This window comes from Poromitra crassiceps, assembly GCF_964638095.1.
Source record: "Poromitra crassiceps genome assembly, chromosome: 5".
Taxonomy (NCBI): domain Eukaryota; kingdom Metazoa; phylum Chordata; class Actinopteri; order Beryciformes; family Melamphaidae; genus Poromitra; species Poromitra crassiceps.
Genome location: NC_139642.1, coordinates 5,158,508 through 5,182,195, shown reverse-complemented (window position 1 = coordinate 5,182,195; position 23,688 = coordinate 5,158,508). Strand labels below are relative to the sequence as shown.

Here is a 23,688-nt window from a genome sequence, read left to right as displayed (position 1 = left end):
GTAGACTGACCCTGGACCAGCAGACTGACCCTGAGTAGACTGACCCTGAGTAGACTGACTCTGGACCAGTAGACTGACCCTGAGTAGACTGACTCTGGACCAGTAGACTGACCCTGGACCAGTAGACTGACTCTGGACCAGTAGACTGACCTGAGTAGACTGACCCTGGACCAGCAGACTGACCCTGAGTAGACTGACTCTGGACCAGTAGACTGACCCTGAGTAGACTGACCCTGGACCAGCAGACTGACCCTGAGTAGACTGACTCTGGATCAGTAGACTGACCCTGAGTAGACTGACTCTGAGTAGACTGACCCTGGACCAGCAGGACGGGCATCAGCACTACACAAAACCCCGCGGAGCGGCCCGGCCAGAACATTAGAAACAATTCCAACATTATGTACACAACAGTCATCTACTGCAGCACTTTAGGAAACAACGATAAATATAAGAATATTTAAAACAACTTTCTTTTCAAAAACAATACAAAAGCAGAAGTGTTTTTTGAACAGTGCTAAGTCCCAACTGACTTCAGTGTCTGGATCAAACTGCTGCACGGTCTCCATCCTGCAGGAGAGAGAGAGGGGGGAGAGAGAGAGAGAGAGAGAGAGGGGGGGGGGAGAGAGAGAGAGGGAGAGGGGGGAGGGAGGGAGAGAGGGGAGGGAGGGAGGGAGGGAGAGAGAGAGAGAGGGGAGGGAGAAAGAGAGAGAGAGAGAGGGGGGGAGAGGGGAGGGAGAGAGAGATGGGAGGGAGAGAGAAAGGGGAGGGAGAGAGAAAGGGGAGGGAGAGAGAGGGGGAGGGAGGGAGAGAGAGATGGGAGGGAGAGAGAGTGATGGGGGAGAGAGAGAGGGGAGGAAGAGAGAGAGAGAGAGAGTGATGGGGGAGAGAGGGGAGGGAGGGAGAAAGGGGAGGGTGAGAGAGAGAGAGAGAGTGATGGGGGAGAGAGGGGAGGGAGAGAGAGGGGGAAGAGTTAGAGAGAGGGTTAGCTGGGTGTCCAGATGGATATTTTCACCTGTGTGTTAGCCTGTCTCACTGTCAGCAGGATTTCTCAGAAACTTATGAACAGATTTCCATGAAATCTGGTGGACAGATCAGCCTTGAGCCAAGGAACAACTGATTTGATTTTGGTGGGGATCTGGATCTGGGATCATGGGATTTCTGTCAGTATATGATTTGTCTTTTTAGCAGAACTCTGAAACTAGAGACAGAGGCGTGACTCCAAATCCTAAGGGGAAGTTTGCAGTCTAGAAATCAATTTAATTGAGAAGTGAAGTGAAAGGAGCCATGTGTTTGGAGAGTGATTTAGTGTTGGAGGTTTGTGCTGGCTGAATGCCTTCTAGTTGGACGAGGTTCTAGACCAGAGCTTCACCACCAGGGTTCATGGAGGACAGAGAGTGACTGCCAGCTCCTCACTGGCTGCAGGAGCAACACAGTGTTAGGCCCAGACTGTCTGCCCCCACATGGTGAAGGAGCGTACTGCAGCCTACTGCATGTTATTCTGTGTGTTTGTGGTGTGAAGGACTGTGAGTGCACTTACAGTGAGCAGGTGAACAAAACAGTCACACGATGGTGGCCGGGCCGATGACCGGAGCTGCAGTCTGCAGGGAGGAGAGCAGGAGAGAGAAGAGGAGAGGAGGAGAGGAGAGGAGGACAGAGGAGAGGACGACAGACGAGAGGAGAGGAGAGGAGAGGGGAGGGGAGGGAAGAGGAGAGCAGGAGAGAGAAGAGGAGAGGGGAGGAGAGAGGAGGAGGAGAGAGGAGAGGAGAGGAGAGAAGAGGATAGGAGAGCAGGAGAGAGAAGAGGAGAGGAGAGAGGAGGAGAGGAGAGCACGACAGAGGAGAGGAGAGGGAAGAGGAGAGAGGAGAGGAGAGGAGAGAGGAGAGGAGAGAGAAGAGGAGAGGAGAGAGGAGGAGAGGAGAGGAGAGAGGAGGAGAGGAGAGAGGAGGAGATATTTATATTTTATTTTATATTTTGTATATATATATTTTTTGCTCACCATTGTAAATCTTCATCTCACTGTCTGGCTGAATATGATCATACAATTTATATCCACTTTGACAAGAATCACAGGTATCTCTTTGCTAAAGCTGTGACAGGGGGGCCTCTGACAGGGCCTTGCTGCAGCCACCCCCTCCCTCTGGAATGCCCTCCCCCCAGTCACATCTGACAGGCCAAAACTCATTGTCTTTCATACTCATTATGTCATCTATCTGTACTACTCACAGCTTAAATGTATCTGTGCTACTCACAGCTGAAATGCATCTGTGCTACTCACAGCTGAAATGCATCTGTGCTACTCACAGCTGAAATGTATCTGTACTACTCACAGCTGAAATGTAGCTGTACTACTCACAGCTGAAATGTATCTGTGCTACTCACAGCTGAAATGTATCTGTACTACTCACAGCTGAAATGTATCTGTATTACTCACAGCTGAAATGTATCTGTACTACTCACAGCTGAAATGTATCTGTATTACTCACAGCTGAAATGTATCTGTACTACTCACAGCTGAAATGTATCTGTACTACTCACAGCTGAAATGTATCTGTGCTACTCACAGCTGAAATGTATCTGTATTACTCACAGCTGAAATGTATCTGTACTACTCACAGCTGAAATGTATCTGTGCTACTCACAGCTGAAATGTATCTGTACTACTCACAGCTGAAATGTATCTGTGCTACTCACAGCTGAAATGTAGCTGTACTACTCACAGCTGAAATGTATCTGTGCTACTCACAGCTGAAATGTATCTGTACTACTCACAGCTGAAATATATCTGTACTACTCACAGCTTAAATGTATCTGTGCTACTCACAGCTGAAATGTATCTGTACTACTCACAGCTGAAATGTATCTGTACTACTCACAGCTGAAATGTAGCTGTACTACTCACAGCTGAAATGTATCTGTACTACTCACAGCTGAAATGTATCTGTGCTACTCACAGCTGAAATGTATCTGTACTACTCACAGCTGAAATGTATCTGTGCTACTCACAGCTGAAATGTATCTGTATTACTCACAGCTGAAATGTATCTGTACTACTCACAGCTGAAATGTATCTGTACTACTCACAGCTGAAATGTATCTGTACTACTCACAGCTTAAATGTATCTGTGCTACTCACAGCTGAAATGTAGCTGTACTACTCACAGCTTAAATGTATCTGTGCTACTCACAGCTGAAATGTATCTGTGCTACTCACAGCTGAAATGTAGCTGTACTACTCACAGCTGAAATGTATCTGTGCTACTCACAGCTGAAATGTATCTGTACTACTCACAGCTTAAATGTATCTGTGCTACTCACAGCTGAAATGTATCTGTACTACTCACAGCTTAAATGTATCTGTACTACTCATAGCTGAAATGTATCTGTACTACTCACAGCTTAAATGTATCTGTACTACTCACAGCTGAAATGTATCTGTACTACTCACAGCTGAAATGTATCTGTACTACTCACAGCTGAAATGTATCTGTACTACTCACAGCTGAAATGTATCTGTGCTACTCACAGCTGAAATGTATCTGTACTACTCACAGCTGAAATGTATCTGTACTACTCACAGCTGAAATGTATCTGTACTACTCACAGCTGAAATGTATCTGTACTACTCACAGCTGAAATGTATCTGTACTACTCACAGCTGAAATGTATCTGTACTACTCACAGCTGAACTGTATCAGTACTACTCACAGCTGAAATGTAGCTGTGCTACTCACAGCTGAAATGTATCAGTACTACTCACAGCTGAAATGTATCTGTACTACTCACAGCTGAAATGTATCTGTGCTACTCACAGCTGAATGTATCTGTACTACTCACAGCTGAAATGTATCTGTGCTACTCACAGCTGAATGTATCTGTACTACTCACAGCTGAAATGTATCGGCCATTGAGGAGCTGCTTGTGGCCAGGCGGGGGGCCGGGGGAGAGGCCAGGGAGCCGGCAGGGAGCGCTCAGTTCCTCGGCCAGCGCCTCCTGCAGGTGGGAGGAGACACAGCCGCTGTCTGAGCCAGTGGAGCCGGAGAGACACCGAGACGACGAACCAGAGCTCTCTGTGGCTGAGAGGAACAGAGGGACACTTTTATAACAACAACAATAATATTAATAATAATGATGATAACTTTTCCATCAATCACCAATGCATTATAAGTATAGTTATAATCATAATTTAAAAAAGAAGATATAACAGATTATAAGTACAGCATTAGCCATCTATGGATAATTATAAATAAAATTTATTATAATGCATGATGATGGCATGATGTGTTATAAGTAGGATTATAATGTAATACATAGAAAGTGTTAGTAAAGTTTCTACAGCCTGTTGTAGTTGGGTAAGATTGCAGACACTAACTGACTGTGTGTGTGTGTGTGTGTGTGTGTGTGTGTGTGTGTGTGTGTGTGTGTGTGTGTGTGTGTGTGTGAGTGTGTGTGTGTGTGTGTGTGTGCGCCTGCTGCGTGCACGTACTCATTGAAGGCTGGCTGCTGGTCTCATGCTCCTGCTCGTCTTCCTCGATACAGGAAGTGATGAAGGAGCTTTCAGTAGGCGGAGCGGAGGGGACACTCTGACTACTGAGAGGAGAGGAGAGAAGAGGAGAGGAGATGAGAGGAGAGGAGAGAAGAGAGGAGAGGAGAGGAGAGAAGAGAAGAGGAGAGGAGAGGAGAGAGAAGATAAGAGAGGAGGAGAGAGGAGAGGAGAGGAGAGAGTGTTTTGATGGGTGGCATTGTGTTTTGCCCTGTCTCTACCCTTTTGTGCAGTTCTTTGTTTTGTACTGCAGACTTCTTTTTGTGAAAAATAATAAAAATATTACACCTCCTGAACACATGAGGGCGATATGAATCAAGTCAGCTCTACTGCTTTGTCTACATCAGGGAGTCCCAAACTTCTCCGTCCAAGTACCACTACGTACCAAAACAAATTTCCCAGGGAGCACTTGTATACCACCCCCCCCCCCTAAAAATAAAATTAGCTGATTTAACCATGCAATAGCAGCAGAAAGGCTAAATAACAATATAAGGCTACTAGCTGGTTCAAAACAGACACACGGACTCACACAGACACACACACACACACACACACACACACACACACACACACACACACACACACACACACACACACACCTGCCAACATTAGGCTGTGAAAAAGAGGACAGGACCCCTTTGAAAATGTTTTTTTGTCCCTCGCCAAAATGTAGCCTAACTTTGGAGTTTTATTTAACTACCTTCCTGACAAACTAGCATGACATGGTTGGTACAAATCCATTCCTTAGGTCTTCCAGTTTCATATGATACCAGAAACTTCACTCTGGCGTTAAAACTGAGCCTGCTGCAGCCTCTGAAAGTAAATGTTACCACCAGTGGTCCGCAGACCACAGTTTGGGAACCAATGGTCTTGCTCGGCTACATAAAAAATATTAACGAACATTTTTCTTATTGAATCCAAACCCTCACCATTGTTTTACTTGCCTAACCATGACCATAACCACAACACCAACCTTTGGGACATAATTCAACGTTGTCATGTGGGGAGGAACACCCAGGAAGGGCATTTAGTCTGTCCCGTCTACATTAGCTTGTCTACATCAAGCTAACTGACCTGTACATGTGCAGGTTGAGCATCTACATTAGCTAGTCTACATCAAGCTAAATTACCTGTACATGTGCAGGTTGAGTGTCTACATTAGCTCGTCTACATCAAGCTAAATTACCAGTACATGTGCAGGTTGAGCGTCTACATTAGCTCGTCTACATCAAGCTAAATTACCTGTACATGTGCAGGTTGAGTGTCTACATTAGCTGGTCGACATCAAGCTAAATTACCTGTACATGTGCAGGTTGAGCGTCTACATTAGCTCGTCTACATCAAGCTAAATTACCTGCACATGTGCAGGTTGAGCGTCTACATTAGCTAGTCTACATCAAGCTAAATTACCTGTACATGTGCAGGTTGAGCGTCTACATTAGCTAGTCTACATCAAGCTAAATTACCTGTACATGTGCAGGTTGAGCGTCTACATTAGCTTGTCTACATCAAGCTAAATTACCTGTACATGTGCAGGTTGAGCGTCTACATTAGCTTGTCTACATCAAGCTAAATTACCTGTACATGTGCAGGTTGAGCGTCTACATTAGCTAGTCTAAATCAAGCTAAATTACCTGTACAGGTGCAGGTTGAGCGTCTACATTAGCTCGTCTACATCAAGCTAAATTACCTGTACATGTGCAGGTTGAGCGTCTACATTAACTAGTCTACATCAAGCTAAATTACCTGTACATGTGCAGGTTGAGCGTCTACATTAACTAGTCTACATCAAGCTAAATTACCTGTACATGTGCAGGTTGAGCGGGCCCAGCAGGCTGCAGGAGGAGGGGCCTAAGGCGGTGGGGTCAGAGGTCCTCCGCTCCGCCCCGCGCTTAAACGGGTTCGAGTGGTCAAACAGAGAGACGGCGATGGACGCCCGGGTCCGGGCTCCTGGACACACACACACACACACACACACACACACACACACACACACACACACACACACACACACACTGATTATTATTTCATCAACACAGACCTGTTAAAAATCTACCAGGATGTGGTGTGTGTCATAGGCTACATTGTTGGTTCAAAACGCATAAATTTTGCTACGTTTACCTAGCGTCCAGCATATAAATAAAGCATTGGCTTTCATTCTGTGTGACGATTATTGTGGAATTTAAACGCTAAATATAGTTTTGAAGCTCATAAAGTTGGGGTCACAAGCAGAACTAGGTGACTTTATCAAACTTTGAGGCCGTGCGTGTCTTACCTCTGCTCTTCATGATGTAGTGGACGGCCCGGTCGCTGATGGCCGCCTCGCTGGGCTGGATGTCCAGAAACGGCTTGTTCCCCACCCCCATGGACACCATCTCCTTCAACCGCATCTCTGACACACACACACACACACACACACACACACACACACACACACACACACACACACACACACACACACACACACACACATACGCACGCACACATAAGTATTTTCTTCATTGATAAAGATTTAAAAAAGATGATAACCATCCTCTTATCTTAGTTTCATGTTATTTCAATGCGTTATCTACCTTTTCTTTATAGCAAGCAAAACAATCGCTCGTATGCTGAAATACTTAAATCAATATTGTGACGTTAGCTCGCTAAACATGGTTTTAAGTCTGATTTGTGCGACAGTCCATTTCCAAGTCACATTTCCTCCTTTGATGGATACATAGATTTGAACACACACACACACACACACACACACACACACACACACACACACACACACAGGTCTGAGCGAAGCTAACACCTAGCCTTAGCACACTTAGCTCCGGCCTCCTGGACACACACAAACACGGACACACACCCTCCCCCCTCTGTACCTTTGTTGCGGTTGGCCTGGGTCCACAGGATGCGGGCGATGTCATTGGTCCAGGCCAGCTTGGTTTCGGGCGTGGTGGCCTGCAGGGTGAAGGTCTGGTTCTTGGCGGTTCTCCGTCTGAACCAGACCTCAAAGCGCAGCCCGCTGTCCCCCGTCGACTCCGTCAGTCCCACATCTGCTGTCTGACACACAGAGACACACACAGAGAGACACAGGGACACACACAGACACACACAGAGACACACAGAGACACACACAGAGAGACACACAGAGAGACACACAGAGACATGAGAGAGAGACACACACAGAGAGACACACACAGAGACACACACACACAGAGAGACACACACAGAGACACAGAGAGACACACACACAGAGAGAGAAGGTTACTCTTGGTTCACAGCTGAAGCACCACAGAAGCAGCGCGTCACAGAAGCGTCTCCTGTCAGCTCCAGTGCCACGCTACACCAGTCCCACCAGAAGCACTCTGTTTTGCTCCACGCCTCGCTCTGTTTTGCCCCACGCCGGGTCACAACTTGCATTGACGTCATGCCAGTCTCCCCTGTGAACATGGGCGCCAAAATGAAACTGCCTCCACGCGGCGTTGCTTCAGCGTAGGATAGGCGTCAGGTGTGTTTGAGCCCTCCTAGGGTTTAGGATTAAGGAAACGCAGCCCGCTGTTAACATCGACTCTGTCAGCCCCACGTCTGCTGTCTGCTGCCAGTCACACACAGACAGAGAGACCTCTAACTTTGCTCTCAACGTGCAAAGTGTTCTCCCGGGGGCCCGGCTACTTTCAGCTAGCTGGACGTTCTCTGAGCTAGCAGAAAACACTGACACAAATCAAGGAAAGAGCAGCTGCGTGTGTGTGTGTGTGTGTCTGTGTTAGGATTAAGGAAACGCAGCCCGCTGTTAACATCGACTCTGTCAGCCCCACGTCTGCTGTCTGCTGCCAGTCACACACAGACAGAGAGACCTCTAACTTTGCTCTCAACGTGCAAAGTGTTCTCCCGGGGGCCCGGCTACTTTCAGCTAGCTGGACGTTCTCTGAGCTAGCAGAAAACACTGACACAAATCAAGGAAAGAGCAGCTGCGTGTGTGTGTGTGTGTGTCTGTGTGTGTGTGTGTGTGTGTGTGTGTGTGTGTGTGTGTGTGTGCGCACGCGCCTGTGTGCGTTACCTTGAAGGAGTGTTTGTAGATGTAGACGTCTAGGCCCCCCTCCACTCTCTTGGGCTTGCTGAACAGAACCATCTCCTCGAACAGGAAGACGTGGCGCTGGCACTTCCTCCTCCCGCTCCAGATGGTGAACTCATCCTGCCGCACCAGCTGGCCCTGCTCCTTCAGGTTCACCTGGAGAGAGAGAGAGAGACAGAGAGAGAGAGAGACATCACATCTAGCCACCAGGCTACCAATGGCCCATTTCCACCGCTGGTATCAACGCGGCCCCGCACACCTCGTCTCGCTTTTTTGTCTCATTCCACCGATCGGGGTTGAGTCGTGCTGCTTTTGGTCCCTGCTCTGTTGAGGTTCCAGTGCTGTGGACCCGGTACCATACGGTGACGTGAAAACACTGCAGACGACTGATTGGTCAGGCAGAATCGTGTTTACTGTAGGCATCTACTGTCAATGCTGGATACCAGTTTAGTGGGGCTTACCTTCTCTTCTGTTATTTCCAGAAGTTATTTATTTTGTGTTGCTGCCTTCGGCTCTGGTGAAATCAAATCAATCTCCTTGCTCAGCTTGAACATGACGGTGGTTTTCAATTGTTTTGAGAAAGAAAAAGTCCGCTAGGCCGCAGGCGGGGGTTTAGCGAAGCCGCGGTCTTGCCTGGTGACTACCTAGCCACTAGGCTACCAGACTACCTAAGCCACGAGGCTACCAGAAAAGAGGTCTTCACCTGGACCGTGGGATCCAACACCCGACCCAGGACCCGTAGGGTTTTGGGTTCACGTTTAATGATGGTCAGGTTTTGGGTTCACGTTTAATGATGGTCAATCGGGTCCGGGTCGGGTTCCATTGTATTAAAAACCCGGGTCCCGGGTTTGTTTATGATTATGTGTAACTAGCGTTCATTTCACGCTCGCTTGCGTCCATAAAAGTCTCAGGTCTTTCTTCTCCCTCTCTCGGACATGCACCAGTAATATGTGTCTGTACATATATATATACATATATATATATATATATATATATATATAAAATCTGTATATATACAGATATTTTTATTTACATATATTTTTTTGTAATTGTCTGCTTAATTGTTTCCATGGTAACGTGCTTGACTTTTAAATTGATAGGTTTGTTAGATTAGAATGTAATCCATGAACCATTTTAGATTTAAAGCAAAAAATATTTTTATTGAACTATGAAGCTTTTGCAACAACAAAAAACATTTTTATTTGTATTTTCCTGAAAACCTTTCGCGGACCCCCTGGCAAAGTGCCACGGACCCCTGGGGGTCCCCGGACCCCCATTTGAGAACCACTGTCTTAGCCTATAGGTAGTTGAATGTACTGTATACATAGGCTTGTATGTGAACAGTGACAAGTCAAATGCAAATGTAAACACCATCATCATCATCACTCACGTCACAGTCGCGGATGGCGTCCATGGCCAGCAGGTCGTTGCCGTGGCGCAGCTGGAACTTGACCATGTGGGCGGCGGCCTGCAGCGCCGTTAGCTCCGCCTCCTGGGCCACGTCCACCTCCTTGGTGAGGTCGGTCAGCAGCAGAGCGTATTTACTCATCCTCTGGACCGGCTTCAGCAGGTAGGAGGACAGATCCATCTTATTTCCCAACTCTGCCTGCTTCCTCTGGAGGAGAGAGGAGAGAGGAGAGAGGAAGAGAGGAGAGAGGAGAGCAGAGAGGAGGAGGAGGAGAGAGGAGAGGAGGACGAGAGGAGAGGAGGAGAGAGGATAGGAGGAGAGAGGAGGAGGAGAGAGGAGGAGAGAGGAGAGGAGGAGAGAGGAGGAGGAGAGAGGAGGAGAGAGGAGAGAGAGCAGAGAGGAGGAGGAGAGAGGAGAGGAGGAGAGAGGGGAGGAGGAGAGAGGAGAGCAGAGAGGAGAGGAGGAGAGAGGGGAGAAAAGGAGAAGACTGTCACTGGGTGAAGAAGGCTCAGTGGCGGTCGACTTTGGCTATATCCACACCAGAGGAGGTTTTTCCAGTGAGCATAGGAGGATGGTCCTCCTCTATTAGATTGGGGATTTTATATAAAAAAAAATATTATATATATATATATATTTTTTTTTTTTCATTTTTCATTTTTCATTTTTCATTTTTCATTTTTCATTTTTTTTTATAATAAAATATCAATCAAATGTGTTTTTTCTTATGTGCAGACGCTAATTTTTTCATTCATTATATTCTTATATGCTTAAAATGCTTCAACAACAGTGACCTGAACTGACGGAAAGGAGAGCTCCATGCAGAGAGTCACTCTGGCCCTGGTCCCAGCCATTAGTAGGCAGATAAAAAAACATTCGCCCTGTGGGCGTTTATTTATTTGGTAATTTATCTAATGAAAAATATGATTGGTTGAAAAACATTTGCAATTCACAGAGAACACGTGAGAGTGATGTGTTTTCCAACCAATAAGATTGAGCTGGAAGTGAGCACGCCCTTACCCTGGTTAAACCAGGTGAAATCTAATTGGTTGTTGGTTGGATAGATTGCTGACATTGATTGACATTTGTATTGTCCACTGTCTGGTCTCTCAAGCTGAATCAAAGTAGGAAGTGAAATCCAGTGCCTGTGATGACCTGACAGGAAGGATTTACGACTTTTACTGAGACAGTAGCAGCATATTATATTTACCCCTTATTTTTATTTACTTTTTTATCAATCAGTAAGTGTTCACAAGCCAGACAGTCGTTGTATTGGATTACACCCAAAACGAGTTTCGAGTTGCGGGAGCCTCAGCCTTGCGGTGCGCTGCGCGGTACTGGGCTTTTTGCAATGTCAGAAAACTGGAATATTTGCAACGTCTCGACTGCAGCGTTTCCACTACAGACAGCATGGATATTCAAGTAAGTCAATTGATTTCAAGTTATCCGAGCCTTCTATTAAATTCGGCGTGGAAATGGTTCACCGAGCAGCGCTATTTTTGTCGTATTGAAGTTTCATCCTGTAATTTTTTATAATAAAACCCGCGAACCTTAAATTCACACATTTTTTAACTGAATTTGGCCTGTAAATCGATAGCTGACAGCGAGCTCAATTTTAAAGCTTGAGTGGTGATCTTTATATCATATGAAAGTAGAAGAAATAAGGAATCGATTGGGATGAAGCATGTCAACCTAGGATGTCGGGAAGGGGGGGTAAATAACGCTCCAAAGTTGATGAATTGGAATGTAACTAGAGTAGTGCAGAACTGTGCACGGGAAGACACACTCTCGTTCCAGATGCAATTACGTGTAATTTAACGCTATTTGACAACAGTTTCGGCCATAGACTTTGTCAAGTATCATACAAACAGTGCAAGACAGCCATTATAAAGACAGGTTGGCTGATTGAATGGACAACACCTGTCTTGGGAAAGCACACCTGAGTGTGAGACATCATAGGATCAGTCATGCAGTAATAGGCTACATTTTCGGTACTGGCGCAGATTAATCAAAACATTGATGTCACAGGTAGGCTGTATACCATAATATATCATGAATCTATGTGAATAAATAGATTTATATAAATAGTAATCACAGCCTAATGCATAGAGATAAATCCTGAAAACTTCTCGCAACAGTTCTAGCCTAAGCCAGTGGTTTTCAAAGGGGGGTCCCCAGCAAAAAGGGGGGATAATCTATTTTCACTATAATTCCATGCCATCCATAAGTAACACAATCTAAGATAGTGTAGAAGTGAGTAACTAGGCTAATTATAACCATAACAGCACAAATAATTGACAAAAATCTCGAAATAAATATACAGTATTTACTCTGAGAAATGAAATAATGAGAAAAGGAACAATTATTGATGGTTAAAACTGAATAATAACATCACAACAGTCTAATCCTAATGCTAATTTAAAATGAGATTTGGGCGTTTTAACACATTGACTGCCAGCCGTTTTTTTTTTGCTGTAGGTAGCTTCTGCCAGGCCGTTTTTTGAGGATTCTGGCTCATTTTAAAAGAGCCGAGGATTCTTTTCTGCTTGGAGTTTGTGAACACAAAGTTCACAAAAGTACTAATAGAATGTGTGCTTTCTCTGTCTAAAAGAGTTAGTTTGTAGAGTTAGTAGTTATGTAGATATTAGCCGTTGAGTACAGCATGGTTTCAGCTGTCTGAGAGTGAAAGCTGAGATAATCGCAGTTTTGTGAAATTCAATCAAACAGGCAGAACAGTCACTTTAACCATTTATTTTTGGCATCAGTGAGAGATCAGACATCCAAACAATATAGTTCCGAACGCCCTCTCCTTCAACTCCTCCCTCCGTGGGCGGGTCTAGTGGCTTTCAGCCTGCGTTTGTCACAAGCGAGTGCTCTGCTGCTGCTGCTGCTGCTGCGAGTTCACAGCCTCCCTCCCTGGCAGCGAGTTTGAGCAGCCTCCCTCCCTGGCAGCGAGTGTGGATAGGGCTCACTCGTCTCTTGGGTTTGAGAGCCCCGATGAAGCCCCGTGCGACTCTAGGCTTTGTGCTGCCCACCCAGTCCATTTCTGGAACCCCCCACCGCAGCAGCGCGAAAGCGTCCCCGCCTACAGTATGAGAATGAGGCTCGTTCGTTTCTGGGTTTTCGGAATGCGTGCGATTCTGGCCTTTCTGCGGGCGTTTCAAAGTGTGTTTAACCCATAATATATTATGCAAATTTGCAATCCCCCGTGTGCTGCTGCTGGCGCGGCCCGAGAGCGGCGAGTCTGGTGACTGATGACTGTAAAATCGGCAAGCCATTTCCTTGAGAATGGAGGAAGCAGCCGCGGGAGGCGGCTGCTTTTGGTTGACTTTCTCTCTGTCGGGAGGGCACCGTCGCCACCTAGCTGGTCGGTAAAATAGATTATACACATTCAATACTTCCAATATCTCCATAGGAGACGCGGGGGGCATTGATCCACGTAGCACCGTCAAAAAAATATATATATATTTTTTGACGACTCAACTCGTCGTTGGCAGTGAACAGCTGGATTGTGTTTGACGACTCAACTCGTTGTTGGCAGTGAACGTGTTAAGCAAAAGAGAAAAAAAAAAACGCCCAAATTTTTTTCGACGGCGACCGCTACCTCCCCTGTTACCAATCTCACCAGCCACCACTGATCCACACTAATACGTTTTCGTTTTAAAACACATAACTTTCTCTTTCCATTCTCAAACCCCTTAAACGAAGACTTTTGAAAATGCTGCCATTGCTGTTCTTCGTCTGTAGTTTTTTCTGCAACTGACCAATCAAACACAGAGTAGACAATCTGCTTCCTGTTTACACCGGCACGTGCCTGCCCAGTGTATGTGAATGGTCATGTGATGTATGGACGGAGATCGTTTCTGAAACACTTGTTTGGACGGAGATCGTTTTAGTTTTAAAATGAAATGGCTAAAACACAGCAGAGGTTAAAGGTCACCGTGTGTGCGTGTGAGTGTGTCCTCACCCTGAAGAAGTTGTTCCCGTGGCTGGCCAGCAGGGCGTCAGACTTGCTGTACAGCGCGTACAGTCCAAACTGCTCCTGCTGCTCCAACACAAAACAACATTTCATCACATTCGACATTCAGCCACACAAACATTGCCTAAAGTGTCATAAGGCTGTATGGCCACACCATGGCGCTGTGGGCTTCAAGGTATTTCTGGTTGTATGAGTCTGGACAGACATGCATGTAGACTAAAATGCCCACATTGATAAATGTGAATATTTTCTGGTTTCTTTTGTCTTCTATTCACGTTATGTAGCCCCGCCCACTTGACCCAGTTGTGTTATGACTTCCTGCTCAAAACACCGTCTGTTTTACCTGCTCACTAGTACTGTACTGTCACAGGAAGTGTTCTGTTTTACTGCTCACTAGTACTGTACTGTCACAGGAAGTGTCAACACAATAGGAAGTAACTGGTTGACCCCTGTGTTGGAACATAAGGTGAATATGACAGTGAACTGATTAACTTTGGGTTGTGGACTGTTGGTCAGGACATAAGAAGACATTTTAGAACATCATCCTGGCTTTTGGGGGGAAAATGATCTACATTTTTCACCATTTTGTGATATTTTACAGACCAAACGACTAATCGATTAATCAAGAAAATAATTGACGGAAAGAAAATTATCATTAGTTGCAGACCTAGTTGTGTGTGCGTGTGCGTGTGTATGTGTATGTGTATGTGTATGTGTGTGTGTGTGTGTGTGTGTGTGTGTGTGTGTGTGTGTGTGTGTGTGTGTGTGAGTGTGTATGTGCGTGTGTGTGTGTGTGTGCGTGCGCGTGTGTGCCTCCTACGTGTCTCAGGAAGCAGTGCGGGGCTCTGAGCGGGTGCTTCCAGCAGGCCTCCAGCTCTCGCAGGAAGAACTGGCTGTGGAAGTCCAGCAGCTTCTCCAGGTTGCCGAACACGACGGAGCGTTTGCCCCTCAGGTCCTGCGGCAGGTCGGCCCGCTCCATCTCGGGGAAGTAGTGGTGGATGATGTAACGCAGCGAGCGCACGTACTCCCGCTCCGTGGTCACCATCTCCTCCACGATGTGACGCAGCTTACTGTGGCGACATCACACACAGTGTTACAGGTTACACATGATGTGACGCAGCTTACTGTGAGGACATCACACACAGGTGTTACAGGTTACACATGATGTGACGCAGCTTACTGTGGCGACATCACACACAGTGTTACAGGTTACACACGATGTGACACAGCTTACTGTGGGGACATCACACACAGGTGTTACAGGTTACACACGATGTGACGCAGCTTACTGTGGGGACATCACACACAGGTGTTACAGGTTACACATGATGTGACGCAGCTTACTGTGGCGACATCACACACAGTGTTACAGGTTACACATGATGTGACACAGCTTACTGTGAGGACATCACACACAGGTGTTACAGGTTACACACGATGTGACACAGCTTACTGTGGGGACATCACACACAGGTGTTACAGGTTACACACGATGTGATGCAGCTTACTGTGAGGACATCACACACAGGTGTTACAGGTTACACACGATGTGATGCAGCTTACTGTGGGGACATCACACACAGCACAGGTGTTACAGGTTACACACGATGTGATGCAGCTTACTGTGAGGACATCACACACAGGTGTTACAGGTTACACACGATGTGACACAGCTTACTGTGGGGACATCACACACAGGTGTTACAAGTTACACACGATGTGATGCAGCTTACTGTGAGGACATCACACACAGGTGTTACAGGTTACACACGATGTGACGCAGCTTACTGTGGGGACATCACACACAGCACAGGTGTTACAGGTTACACACGATGTGACACAGCTTACTGTGAGGACATCACACACAGGTGTTACAGGTTACACATGATGTGATGCAGCTTACTGTGAGGACATCACACACAGCTACATGTTACACATGATGTGACACAGCTTACTGTGAGGACATCACACACAGGTGTTACAGGTTACACACAATGTGACACAGCTTACTGTGGGGACATCACACACAGGTGTTACAGGTTACACACGATGTGACACAGCTTACTGTGGGGACATCACACACAGCACAGGTGTTACAGGTTACACACGATGTGACACAGCTTACTGTGAGGACATCACACACAGGTGTTACAGGTTACACATGATGTGATGCAGCTTACTGTGAGGACATCACACACAGGTGCTACAGGTTACACATGATGTGACACAGCTTACTGTGAGGACATCACACACAGGTGTTACAGGTTACACACGATGTGACACAGCTTACTGTGGGGACATCACACACAGGTGTTACAGGTTACACACGATGTGATGCAGCTTACTGTGGGGACATCACACACAGCACAGGTGTTACAGGTTACACACGATGTGATGCAGCTTACTGTGAGGACATCACACACAGGTGTTACAGGTTACACACGATGTGACACAGCTTACTGTGGGGACATCACACACAGGTGTTACAGGTTACACACGATGTGATGCAGCTTACTGTGAGGACATCACACACAGGTGTTACAGGTTACACACGATGTGACGCAGCTTACTGTGAGGACATCACACACAGCACAGGTGTTACAGGTTACACACGATGTGACACAGCTTACTGTGAGGACATCACACACAGGTGTTACAGGTTACACACGATGTGATGCAGCTTACTGTGAGGACATCACACACAGGTGTTACAGGTTACACACGATGTGACACAGCTTACTGTGGGGACATCACACACAGGTGTTACAGGTTACACACGATGTGATGCAGCTTACTGTGAGGACATCACACACAGGTGTTACAGGTTACACACGATGTGATGCAGCTTACTGTGGGGACATCACACACAGCACAGGTGTTACAGGTTACACACGATGTGATGCAGCTTACTGTGAGGACATCACACACAGGTGTTACAGGTTACACACGATGTGACACAGCTTACTGTGGGGACATCACACACAGGTGTTACAAGTTACACACGATGTGATGCAGCTTACTGTGAGGACATCACACACAGGTGTTACAGGTTACACACGATGTGACGCAGCTTACTGTGGGGACATCACACACATCACAGGTGTTACAGGTTACACACGATGTGACACAGCTTACTGTGAGGACATCACACACGGGTGTTACAGGTTACACATGATGTGATGCAGCTTACTGTGAGGACATCACACACAGGTGCTACATGTTACACATGATGTGACACAGCTTACTGTGAGAACATCACACACAGGTGTTACAGGTTACACACAATGTGACACAGCTTACTGTGGGGACATCACACACAGGTGTTACAGGTTACACACGATGTGATGCAGCTTACTGTGGGGACATCACACACAGGTGTTACAGGTTACACACGATGTGATGCAGCTTACTGTGAGGACATCAAACACAGGTGTTACAGGTTACACACGATGTGATGCAGCTTACTGTGAGGACATCACACACAGGTGTTACAGGTTACACACGATGTGACACAGCTTACTGTGGGGACATCACACACAGGTGTTACAGGTTACACACGATGTGATGCAGCTTACTGTGAGGACATCAAACACAGGTGTTACAGGTTACACACGATGTGATGCAGCTTACTGTGAGGACATCACACACAGGTGTTACAGGTTACACACGATGTGACACAGCTTACTGTGGGGACATCACACACAGGTGTTACAGGTTACACACGATGTGATGCAGCTTACTGTGAGGACATCACACACAGGTTTTACAGGTTACACACGATGTGACACAGCTTACTGTGAGGACATCACACACAGCACAGGTGTTACAGGTTACACACGATGTGACACAGCTTACTGTGAGGACATCACACACAGGTGTTACAGGTTACACACGATGTGATGCAGCTTACTGTGAGGACATCACACACAGGTGTTACAGGTTACACACGATGTGACACAGCTTACTGTGGGGACATCACACACAGGTGTTACAGGTTACACACGATGTGATGCAGCTTACTGTGAGGACATCACACACAGGTGTTACAGGTTACACACGATGTGATGCAGCTTACTGTGGGGACATCACAAACAGCACAGGTGTTACAGGTTACACACGATGTGACGCAGCTTACTGTGAGGACATCACACACAGGTGTTACAGGTTACACATGATGTGATGCAGCTTACTGTGAGGACATCACACACAGGTGTTACAGGTTACACATGATGTGATGCAGCTTACTGTGAGGACATCACACACAGGTGTTACAGGTTACACACGATGTGACACAGCTTACTGTGAGGACATCACACACAGGTGTTACAGGTTACACACGATGTGATGCAGCTTACTGTGAGGACATCACACACAGGTGTTACAGGTTACACACGATGTGATGCAGCTTACTGTGAGGACATCACACACAGGTGTTACAGGTTACACATGATGTGACGCAGCTTACTGTGAGGACATCACACACAGGTGTTACAGGTTACACACGATGTGACGCAGCTTACTGTGGGGACATCACACACAGGTGTTACAGGTTACAAAATAAAAGTTAAATATACTGGACACACAATAAGTCACTCAGTAGACCGCAAACCAACAACACTCAACAGTTATCCCACCTGCAGCATGTTTGTTTATCATTTGTCTTCTAAGTTTTGTTTGATTTGACCACACCACTAACTCGTTCTCTAGCCCACTATCTCCTTTCCTAACCCACCATCTCCGTGACTAGCCCTCTATCCGCTCCCTAGCCCCTATCACCTTCCATACTATCTCCTTCCCTAGTCCACTATCTCCTTCACACTAGCCCGCTATCTCCTTCCCTAGCTCAGTGTGTCAGTTCGCTCTCCTGTCAATCATTAAACAGGCACCCAGGTGACTCCGCCCACCCCCTTCCCCCCAGCCCATCACCCACCTTCCCCTGGGTCGGGGTTCTGCCACGGGGCCACCGGGGGTCCTGGGGGTGGCAGGGGTGCGCGGGCCCTGTCCGGCCCAGCTGTGTTCGGCCGTCCGGGGGCAGAGCGTGCGGTCGGCCGCCTCGGTGCTGCTGACCTCCAGGCCGCGGATGAAGACGCTGGTGTTGCCGCGAAGTTTGCAGTCTAGAAATCAATTAAATTGAGAAGTGAAGTGAAAGGAGCCATGTGTTTGGAGAGTAATTTAGTGTTGGAGGTTTGTGCTGGCTGAATGCCTTCTAGTTGGACGAGGTTCTAGACCAGAGCTTCACCACCAGGGTTCTTGGAGGACAGAGAGTGACTGTCAGCTCCTCACTGGCTGCAGCAGCAAGACAGTGTTAGGCCCAGACTGTCTGCGCCCACATGGTGAAGGAGCGTACTGCAGCCTACTGCATGTTATTCTGGGTGTTTGTGGTGTGAAGGACTGTGAGTTCACTTAGAGAGACTACCTATCACCTAGCTTCCTAACTCGATAGTTGATTAATTAGGTATCTCATTTTCATATCGGTGACTGAAAAATAACTAATTTCAGACGTCCTCGTGCTTGAAGGTACAGTAGCATCACACACGACAGGTCGCACTGGTGCTGTTTTCATTGAATAGACAGACTTTTCTGACCAAACTTGATCAAGTTGATTCCCAAATATTCTTCAAATATGGAAGAATATGTTATTGTATCCGCTGTCACAGAAGGCTTTTTGAAAATGGAATGATAACAAGCAAATGAAAAGCAATTTAACAAGCATGAATCCGCCATTGCTGCAGCCAGTCCCAGTTATCATGTTGTCACAATGTAATTTGTGACAGCCATCGGTTATTGTCGTAGACATTGTGACATCATCATCAATGATGATGTCATCAGTGATGATGTTACGGACATTAACTCATTGAGTGCCAGCCACTTTTGGAGAACGGACGCTCCCAGTGCCAGAGTTTCAGAGCGTTTTCAGTGATTTCTCGAGGCCCACAGAATATTGTGTGATATTACTGTAATGTAAACACCGAACACGCAAAAAGAACAAGGAGACTCTATTGTATCATCAGCAAAAAAAAGTTTATTGATACCATTTTCCGTTATCAGCCGGAGAAGATAGGTCAAAAACAGCAAAAACATGCATTTCTATCTAGAAGCTGAGATATTCAGCCTTTTGTGAAATGCAGCATTTCAAGCACATTCACTGACTTTTCTGATGTAGTGACCTGGTGTAGTTCTGTGGAGCCTGCGTGCCCCACCCCCCTCTCCCCCACTCAGCTGCAAACTCCTCCCCACACGCACCCAGTCTATTTTCTTTTTGCGGGCGGTGCGGCTCACAGCGCGACAGCTCACAGCGCGACAAGGAAATGCCAAACGGGACTGCAGGTGAAAGGGGTTTTGCCCTTCGGGGTCGGGTGCTGCCTTTCTGGTGGGTAATCGTGTGGAGAAACTATATGCAGACAGACAGACAGAGGCGGATTGATTGATTGATTGCTGTTGGCAGGCACCGTCAAGCAGCAGCCAGAGCAATCTACATGGCTCTGGGCTGCAGCATGAGCGGTTTCGCTTTGATCACGGCTTTTTCAGGATGTATTCCTGACATTTCTGTAATCTGGAGAGCACTGTCGCCACCTAAGGGTTCTGTAAAATAGGTTAGACACATTCATTAGCTCCCATATTGTAAGACGCGATGTAAGAGGCTTAGATCGACATCCCCCCGTCAAAAAACGCAATTGACGACTTTAGTCGTCAATGGCACTCTACGTCACTAAATGAATTGACGACTAAAGTCGTCATTGGCACTCAATGAGTTAAAAAGGCTAAAAAACAAAAACAAAAAACCAATCTGTCTAAAATAAATAAAATAACTTTAAACTGGCTATGAATTAACAATACTCAAAATATTTACATGTATGTTCCAGAACCAGCCATGAACCAGTTTTTGAGAGAAATTTTGAAACTGCTCAATGTGTCAATCAGCTTCAGGCTGTCCGGAAGGCTGTTCCACAGCAGCCCGGCTGAGTATTTGAAAGAGTTTTTGTTCATACAACTCTTAAATTTAGTGGGGACAACGTTGTGGGAGCTCGGTGGAGTAGTTATGGACATCGCTTACTTTGATGAAATAATTTTGGCGATATTTGGGGACCAAGTTATGCAAGATCTTATGGACCAGGCACAGCTTAACACTTTGAGTGCCACGGCCCTTGGGCAAAAGGTGCTGTACTGTGCCACATAGGCCGCAATGCATTTTAAAACAGTCATATAATTTCTTTAATAATTACTATGTAAACACTGAACAGGCACAAATGACGATGAGACTCTCTTCTATCACCTGCAAAAAAAAGTTTATTGATCCCATTTTCCGTTCTTTAGTTATGAGCCGGAGAAGATAGCTTGATTTAGCCAAAAACAGCAATTTTTTTCTTGAAGCTGAGATAATGAGCCTTTTGTGAAATTAAACATTTCAAGCACATCATTGACTCTGAAGCTAATATTTTCTGATATAATGACACCTCAAAAATAATTTCCTTCAATAAAAGAGTGAAAACAAAGGAATTTTGTTTGGCCAAATAATATGTTTTAGGTCGGGTTCACACCAGAAAGTCCGGGTCCTTGGTTCGGGCCAGAGAAGATGATGATACATTGTTTCGTTTTTCAGCTGGTTCAGTTTGCGTTCACAAGGCCAAAATCCACTAGTCCTGCCCACACGAACCAAAGTCACGTGGGCAGAAATCTCGTTCTGTTATTGGCCATACAATTTGGCGGGGCAAAAGTAAACAAACCCTCCCACTAGTCATCTGGGAACCTACAGTCAATGGTCTAGCGTTGCTGCTGTCATCTCATCTCATCGCCATCGGCATCATGGAGCATAATCGGCGGGTTATTTTGCTGTTGCTGTTGATCTGGCAGGCATATCAACAGTCTTTAGCGGAACGAGAACATGAACGTCTGATCAGAATGCGGGCATTCAATAATTTAATGACGTATGCATATCGTGGGAGACGCTCTGCTATCAGACGCGCTCATCAGAGAAGACGGCTGGCTGTAATGCAATCTTACCACGACTTGTTTGCATTGATCTTACAAAGGGGACCAGTGAGGTACGTTCACATTCACAAACATGCATAAATCACAACGTTGGCCAAAGCAAATAGCTGAAGGCGAAAGTGTTATCATAAAAGCATCTCCATGGGCTATTTCCATGAATGAATGAATGAATGAATACATAGGCTACTGTAGAGGCTACTCATAAAAAAGGTTGCCACCCTTCTTTCATCAATAAATAAGCCTATAAAATACAATTATGAAATATTATAGGCTATAACATAATAGCCTAATTACTGGATGTATACATTGGCAATAAAATGTAGGCTACATACCGATTTTTTTTCATTTTTGTATACAAAGTTGCATAAATTGTAGCCACCCTAGCCATCTGTACTAGTATTTTGTAGTTGGTCAAATCAGCTGATCAGGCGGGCTGCAGGTCTATCATCAACCAGATGTTAGGAGAGTAGCCTGTGCTGCGCTATTTACATTTTATTCTGTTAATATTTATATTATAATGTATTTTTTTTCCCCTGCCACAGGAGCCAGTGGGTTGAACCCAGAACCTCACAGTGGTGGCAGGAGGTGAGTGGGACCTGGGCTGACAGTCAATGGTTGCTAAACTTCCGCATGAGAAGGGGCACCTTCATGCACCTTTGTGACCTCCTGCGGCCTAGTCTCACGAGGAATAACACACACTACCGCCAACCTGTCCCTGTTGAGCTGCGGGTTGCCCTTACTGTGTGGAGGCTGGCCACCAACTTGGAGTTCAGGTCCCTCTCCCACCTATTCGGAGTAGGAAAATCTACTGCCTGCATGATCACCCAAGAAGTAGTCATGGCCATAAACAACACCATGAGCAAGACGCACATTAAACCTCCATCTGCAGCTGAGCTGAGAGCCATCATGCAAGCCTTCCGGGACAGATGGCACTTCCCACAAGTTGCTGGAGCAATTGATGGGACTCACATTGGGATCCAGGCTCCGAGCGATACCCCTACCGACTATTACAACCGCAAAGGGTTCTTCTCTGTGCTGCTGCAAGGTGTGGTGGATCACCGGATGATGTTTTGGGACATCAACATAGGCTACTCAGGCAAAGTCCATGATGCAAGAGTGTTCTCCAACTCCTCACTCTACCGCCGCGGCCAAGCTGGAACCCTGTTCCCTGGATGGACAGAGACATTCGAGGGGGTGGATGTGCCTCTACTCATCCTGGGGGATTCTGCATATCCTCTCCTCCCATGGCTCATGAAGCCCTTTCCCGAGGGAAGAGGTGTTACACCAGAACAAGTACAGTTCAACCACCGGCTCAGTCAGGCGAGGATGACAGTGGAGAGAGCATTTGGAAGGCTCAAGGGTAGATGGAGGTGTCTACTCAAAAGAAATGACACCCACATCACCTTCATCAGCAGGCTGATAATGGCCTGTTGTGTGCTTCACAATTTTTGTGAACTCCATAATGAACATTATGATGAAGAGGCTTTTGGAAGGGTTAGGGAGGCTGGCCAGGGCAGAGGAGAGGACGATGCTGCAGCACAGCAGAATCAGCCTGGCACTGGGCGTGACATTAGAGATGCCCTCTGTGCCTATTTTGCCAGAGTTTAGCATCAGGGTTGGATAGTGCCTTGGTGAATAAGCAAGCCAAGCCAGCAGGCAGAATGTCCTGTGTTGGAGAATTACACCAAAAAAGACAACAGTATTGTAAACA

General features: G+C 46.4%; 1 protein-coding gene across 1 annotated transcript; it reads right to left on the bottom strand.

Moving 5' to 3' along the window:
* Window positions 1-434: 434 nt before the first annotated feature.
* On the bottom strand, window positions 435-22,816 carry LOC310776266 (puratrophin-1-like; the record flags this gene model as incomplete). The annotated part of the gene is made up of 13 exons (XM_083636475.1): window positions 435-567; window positions 1,538-1,598; window positions 3,887-4,074; window positions 4,485-4,588; window positions 6,344-6,491; window positions 6,817-6,933; window positions 7,412-7,592; window positions 8,590-8,760; window positions 9,995-10,219; window positions 13,977-14,054; window positions 14,809-15,058; window positions 18,919-19,102; window positions 22,687-22,816. The coding sequence occupies 12 exons, from the start codon at window positions 22,814-22,816 to the stop codon at window positions 1,560-1,562; spliced, it is 1,815 nt and encodes a 604-aa protein (XP_083492601.1). The 3' UTR covers window positions 435-567; window positions 1,538-1,559.
* Window positions 22,817-23,688: the final 872 nt, after the last annotated feature.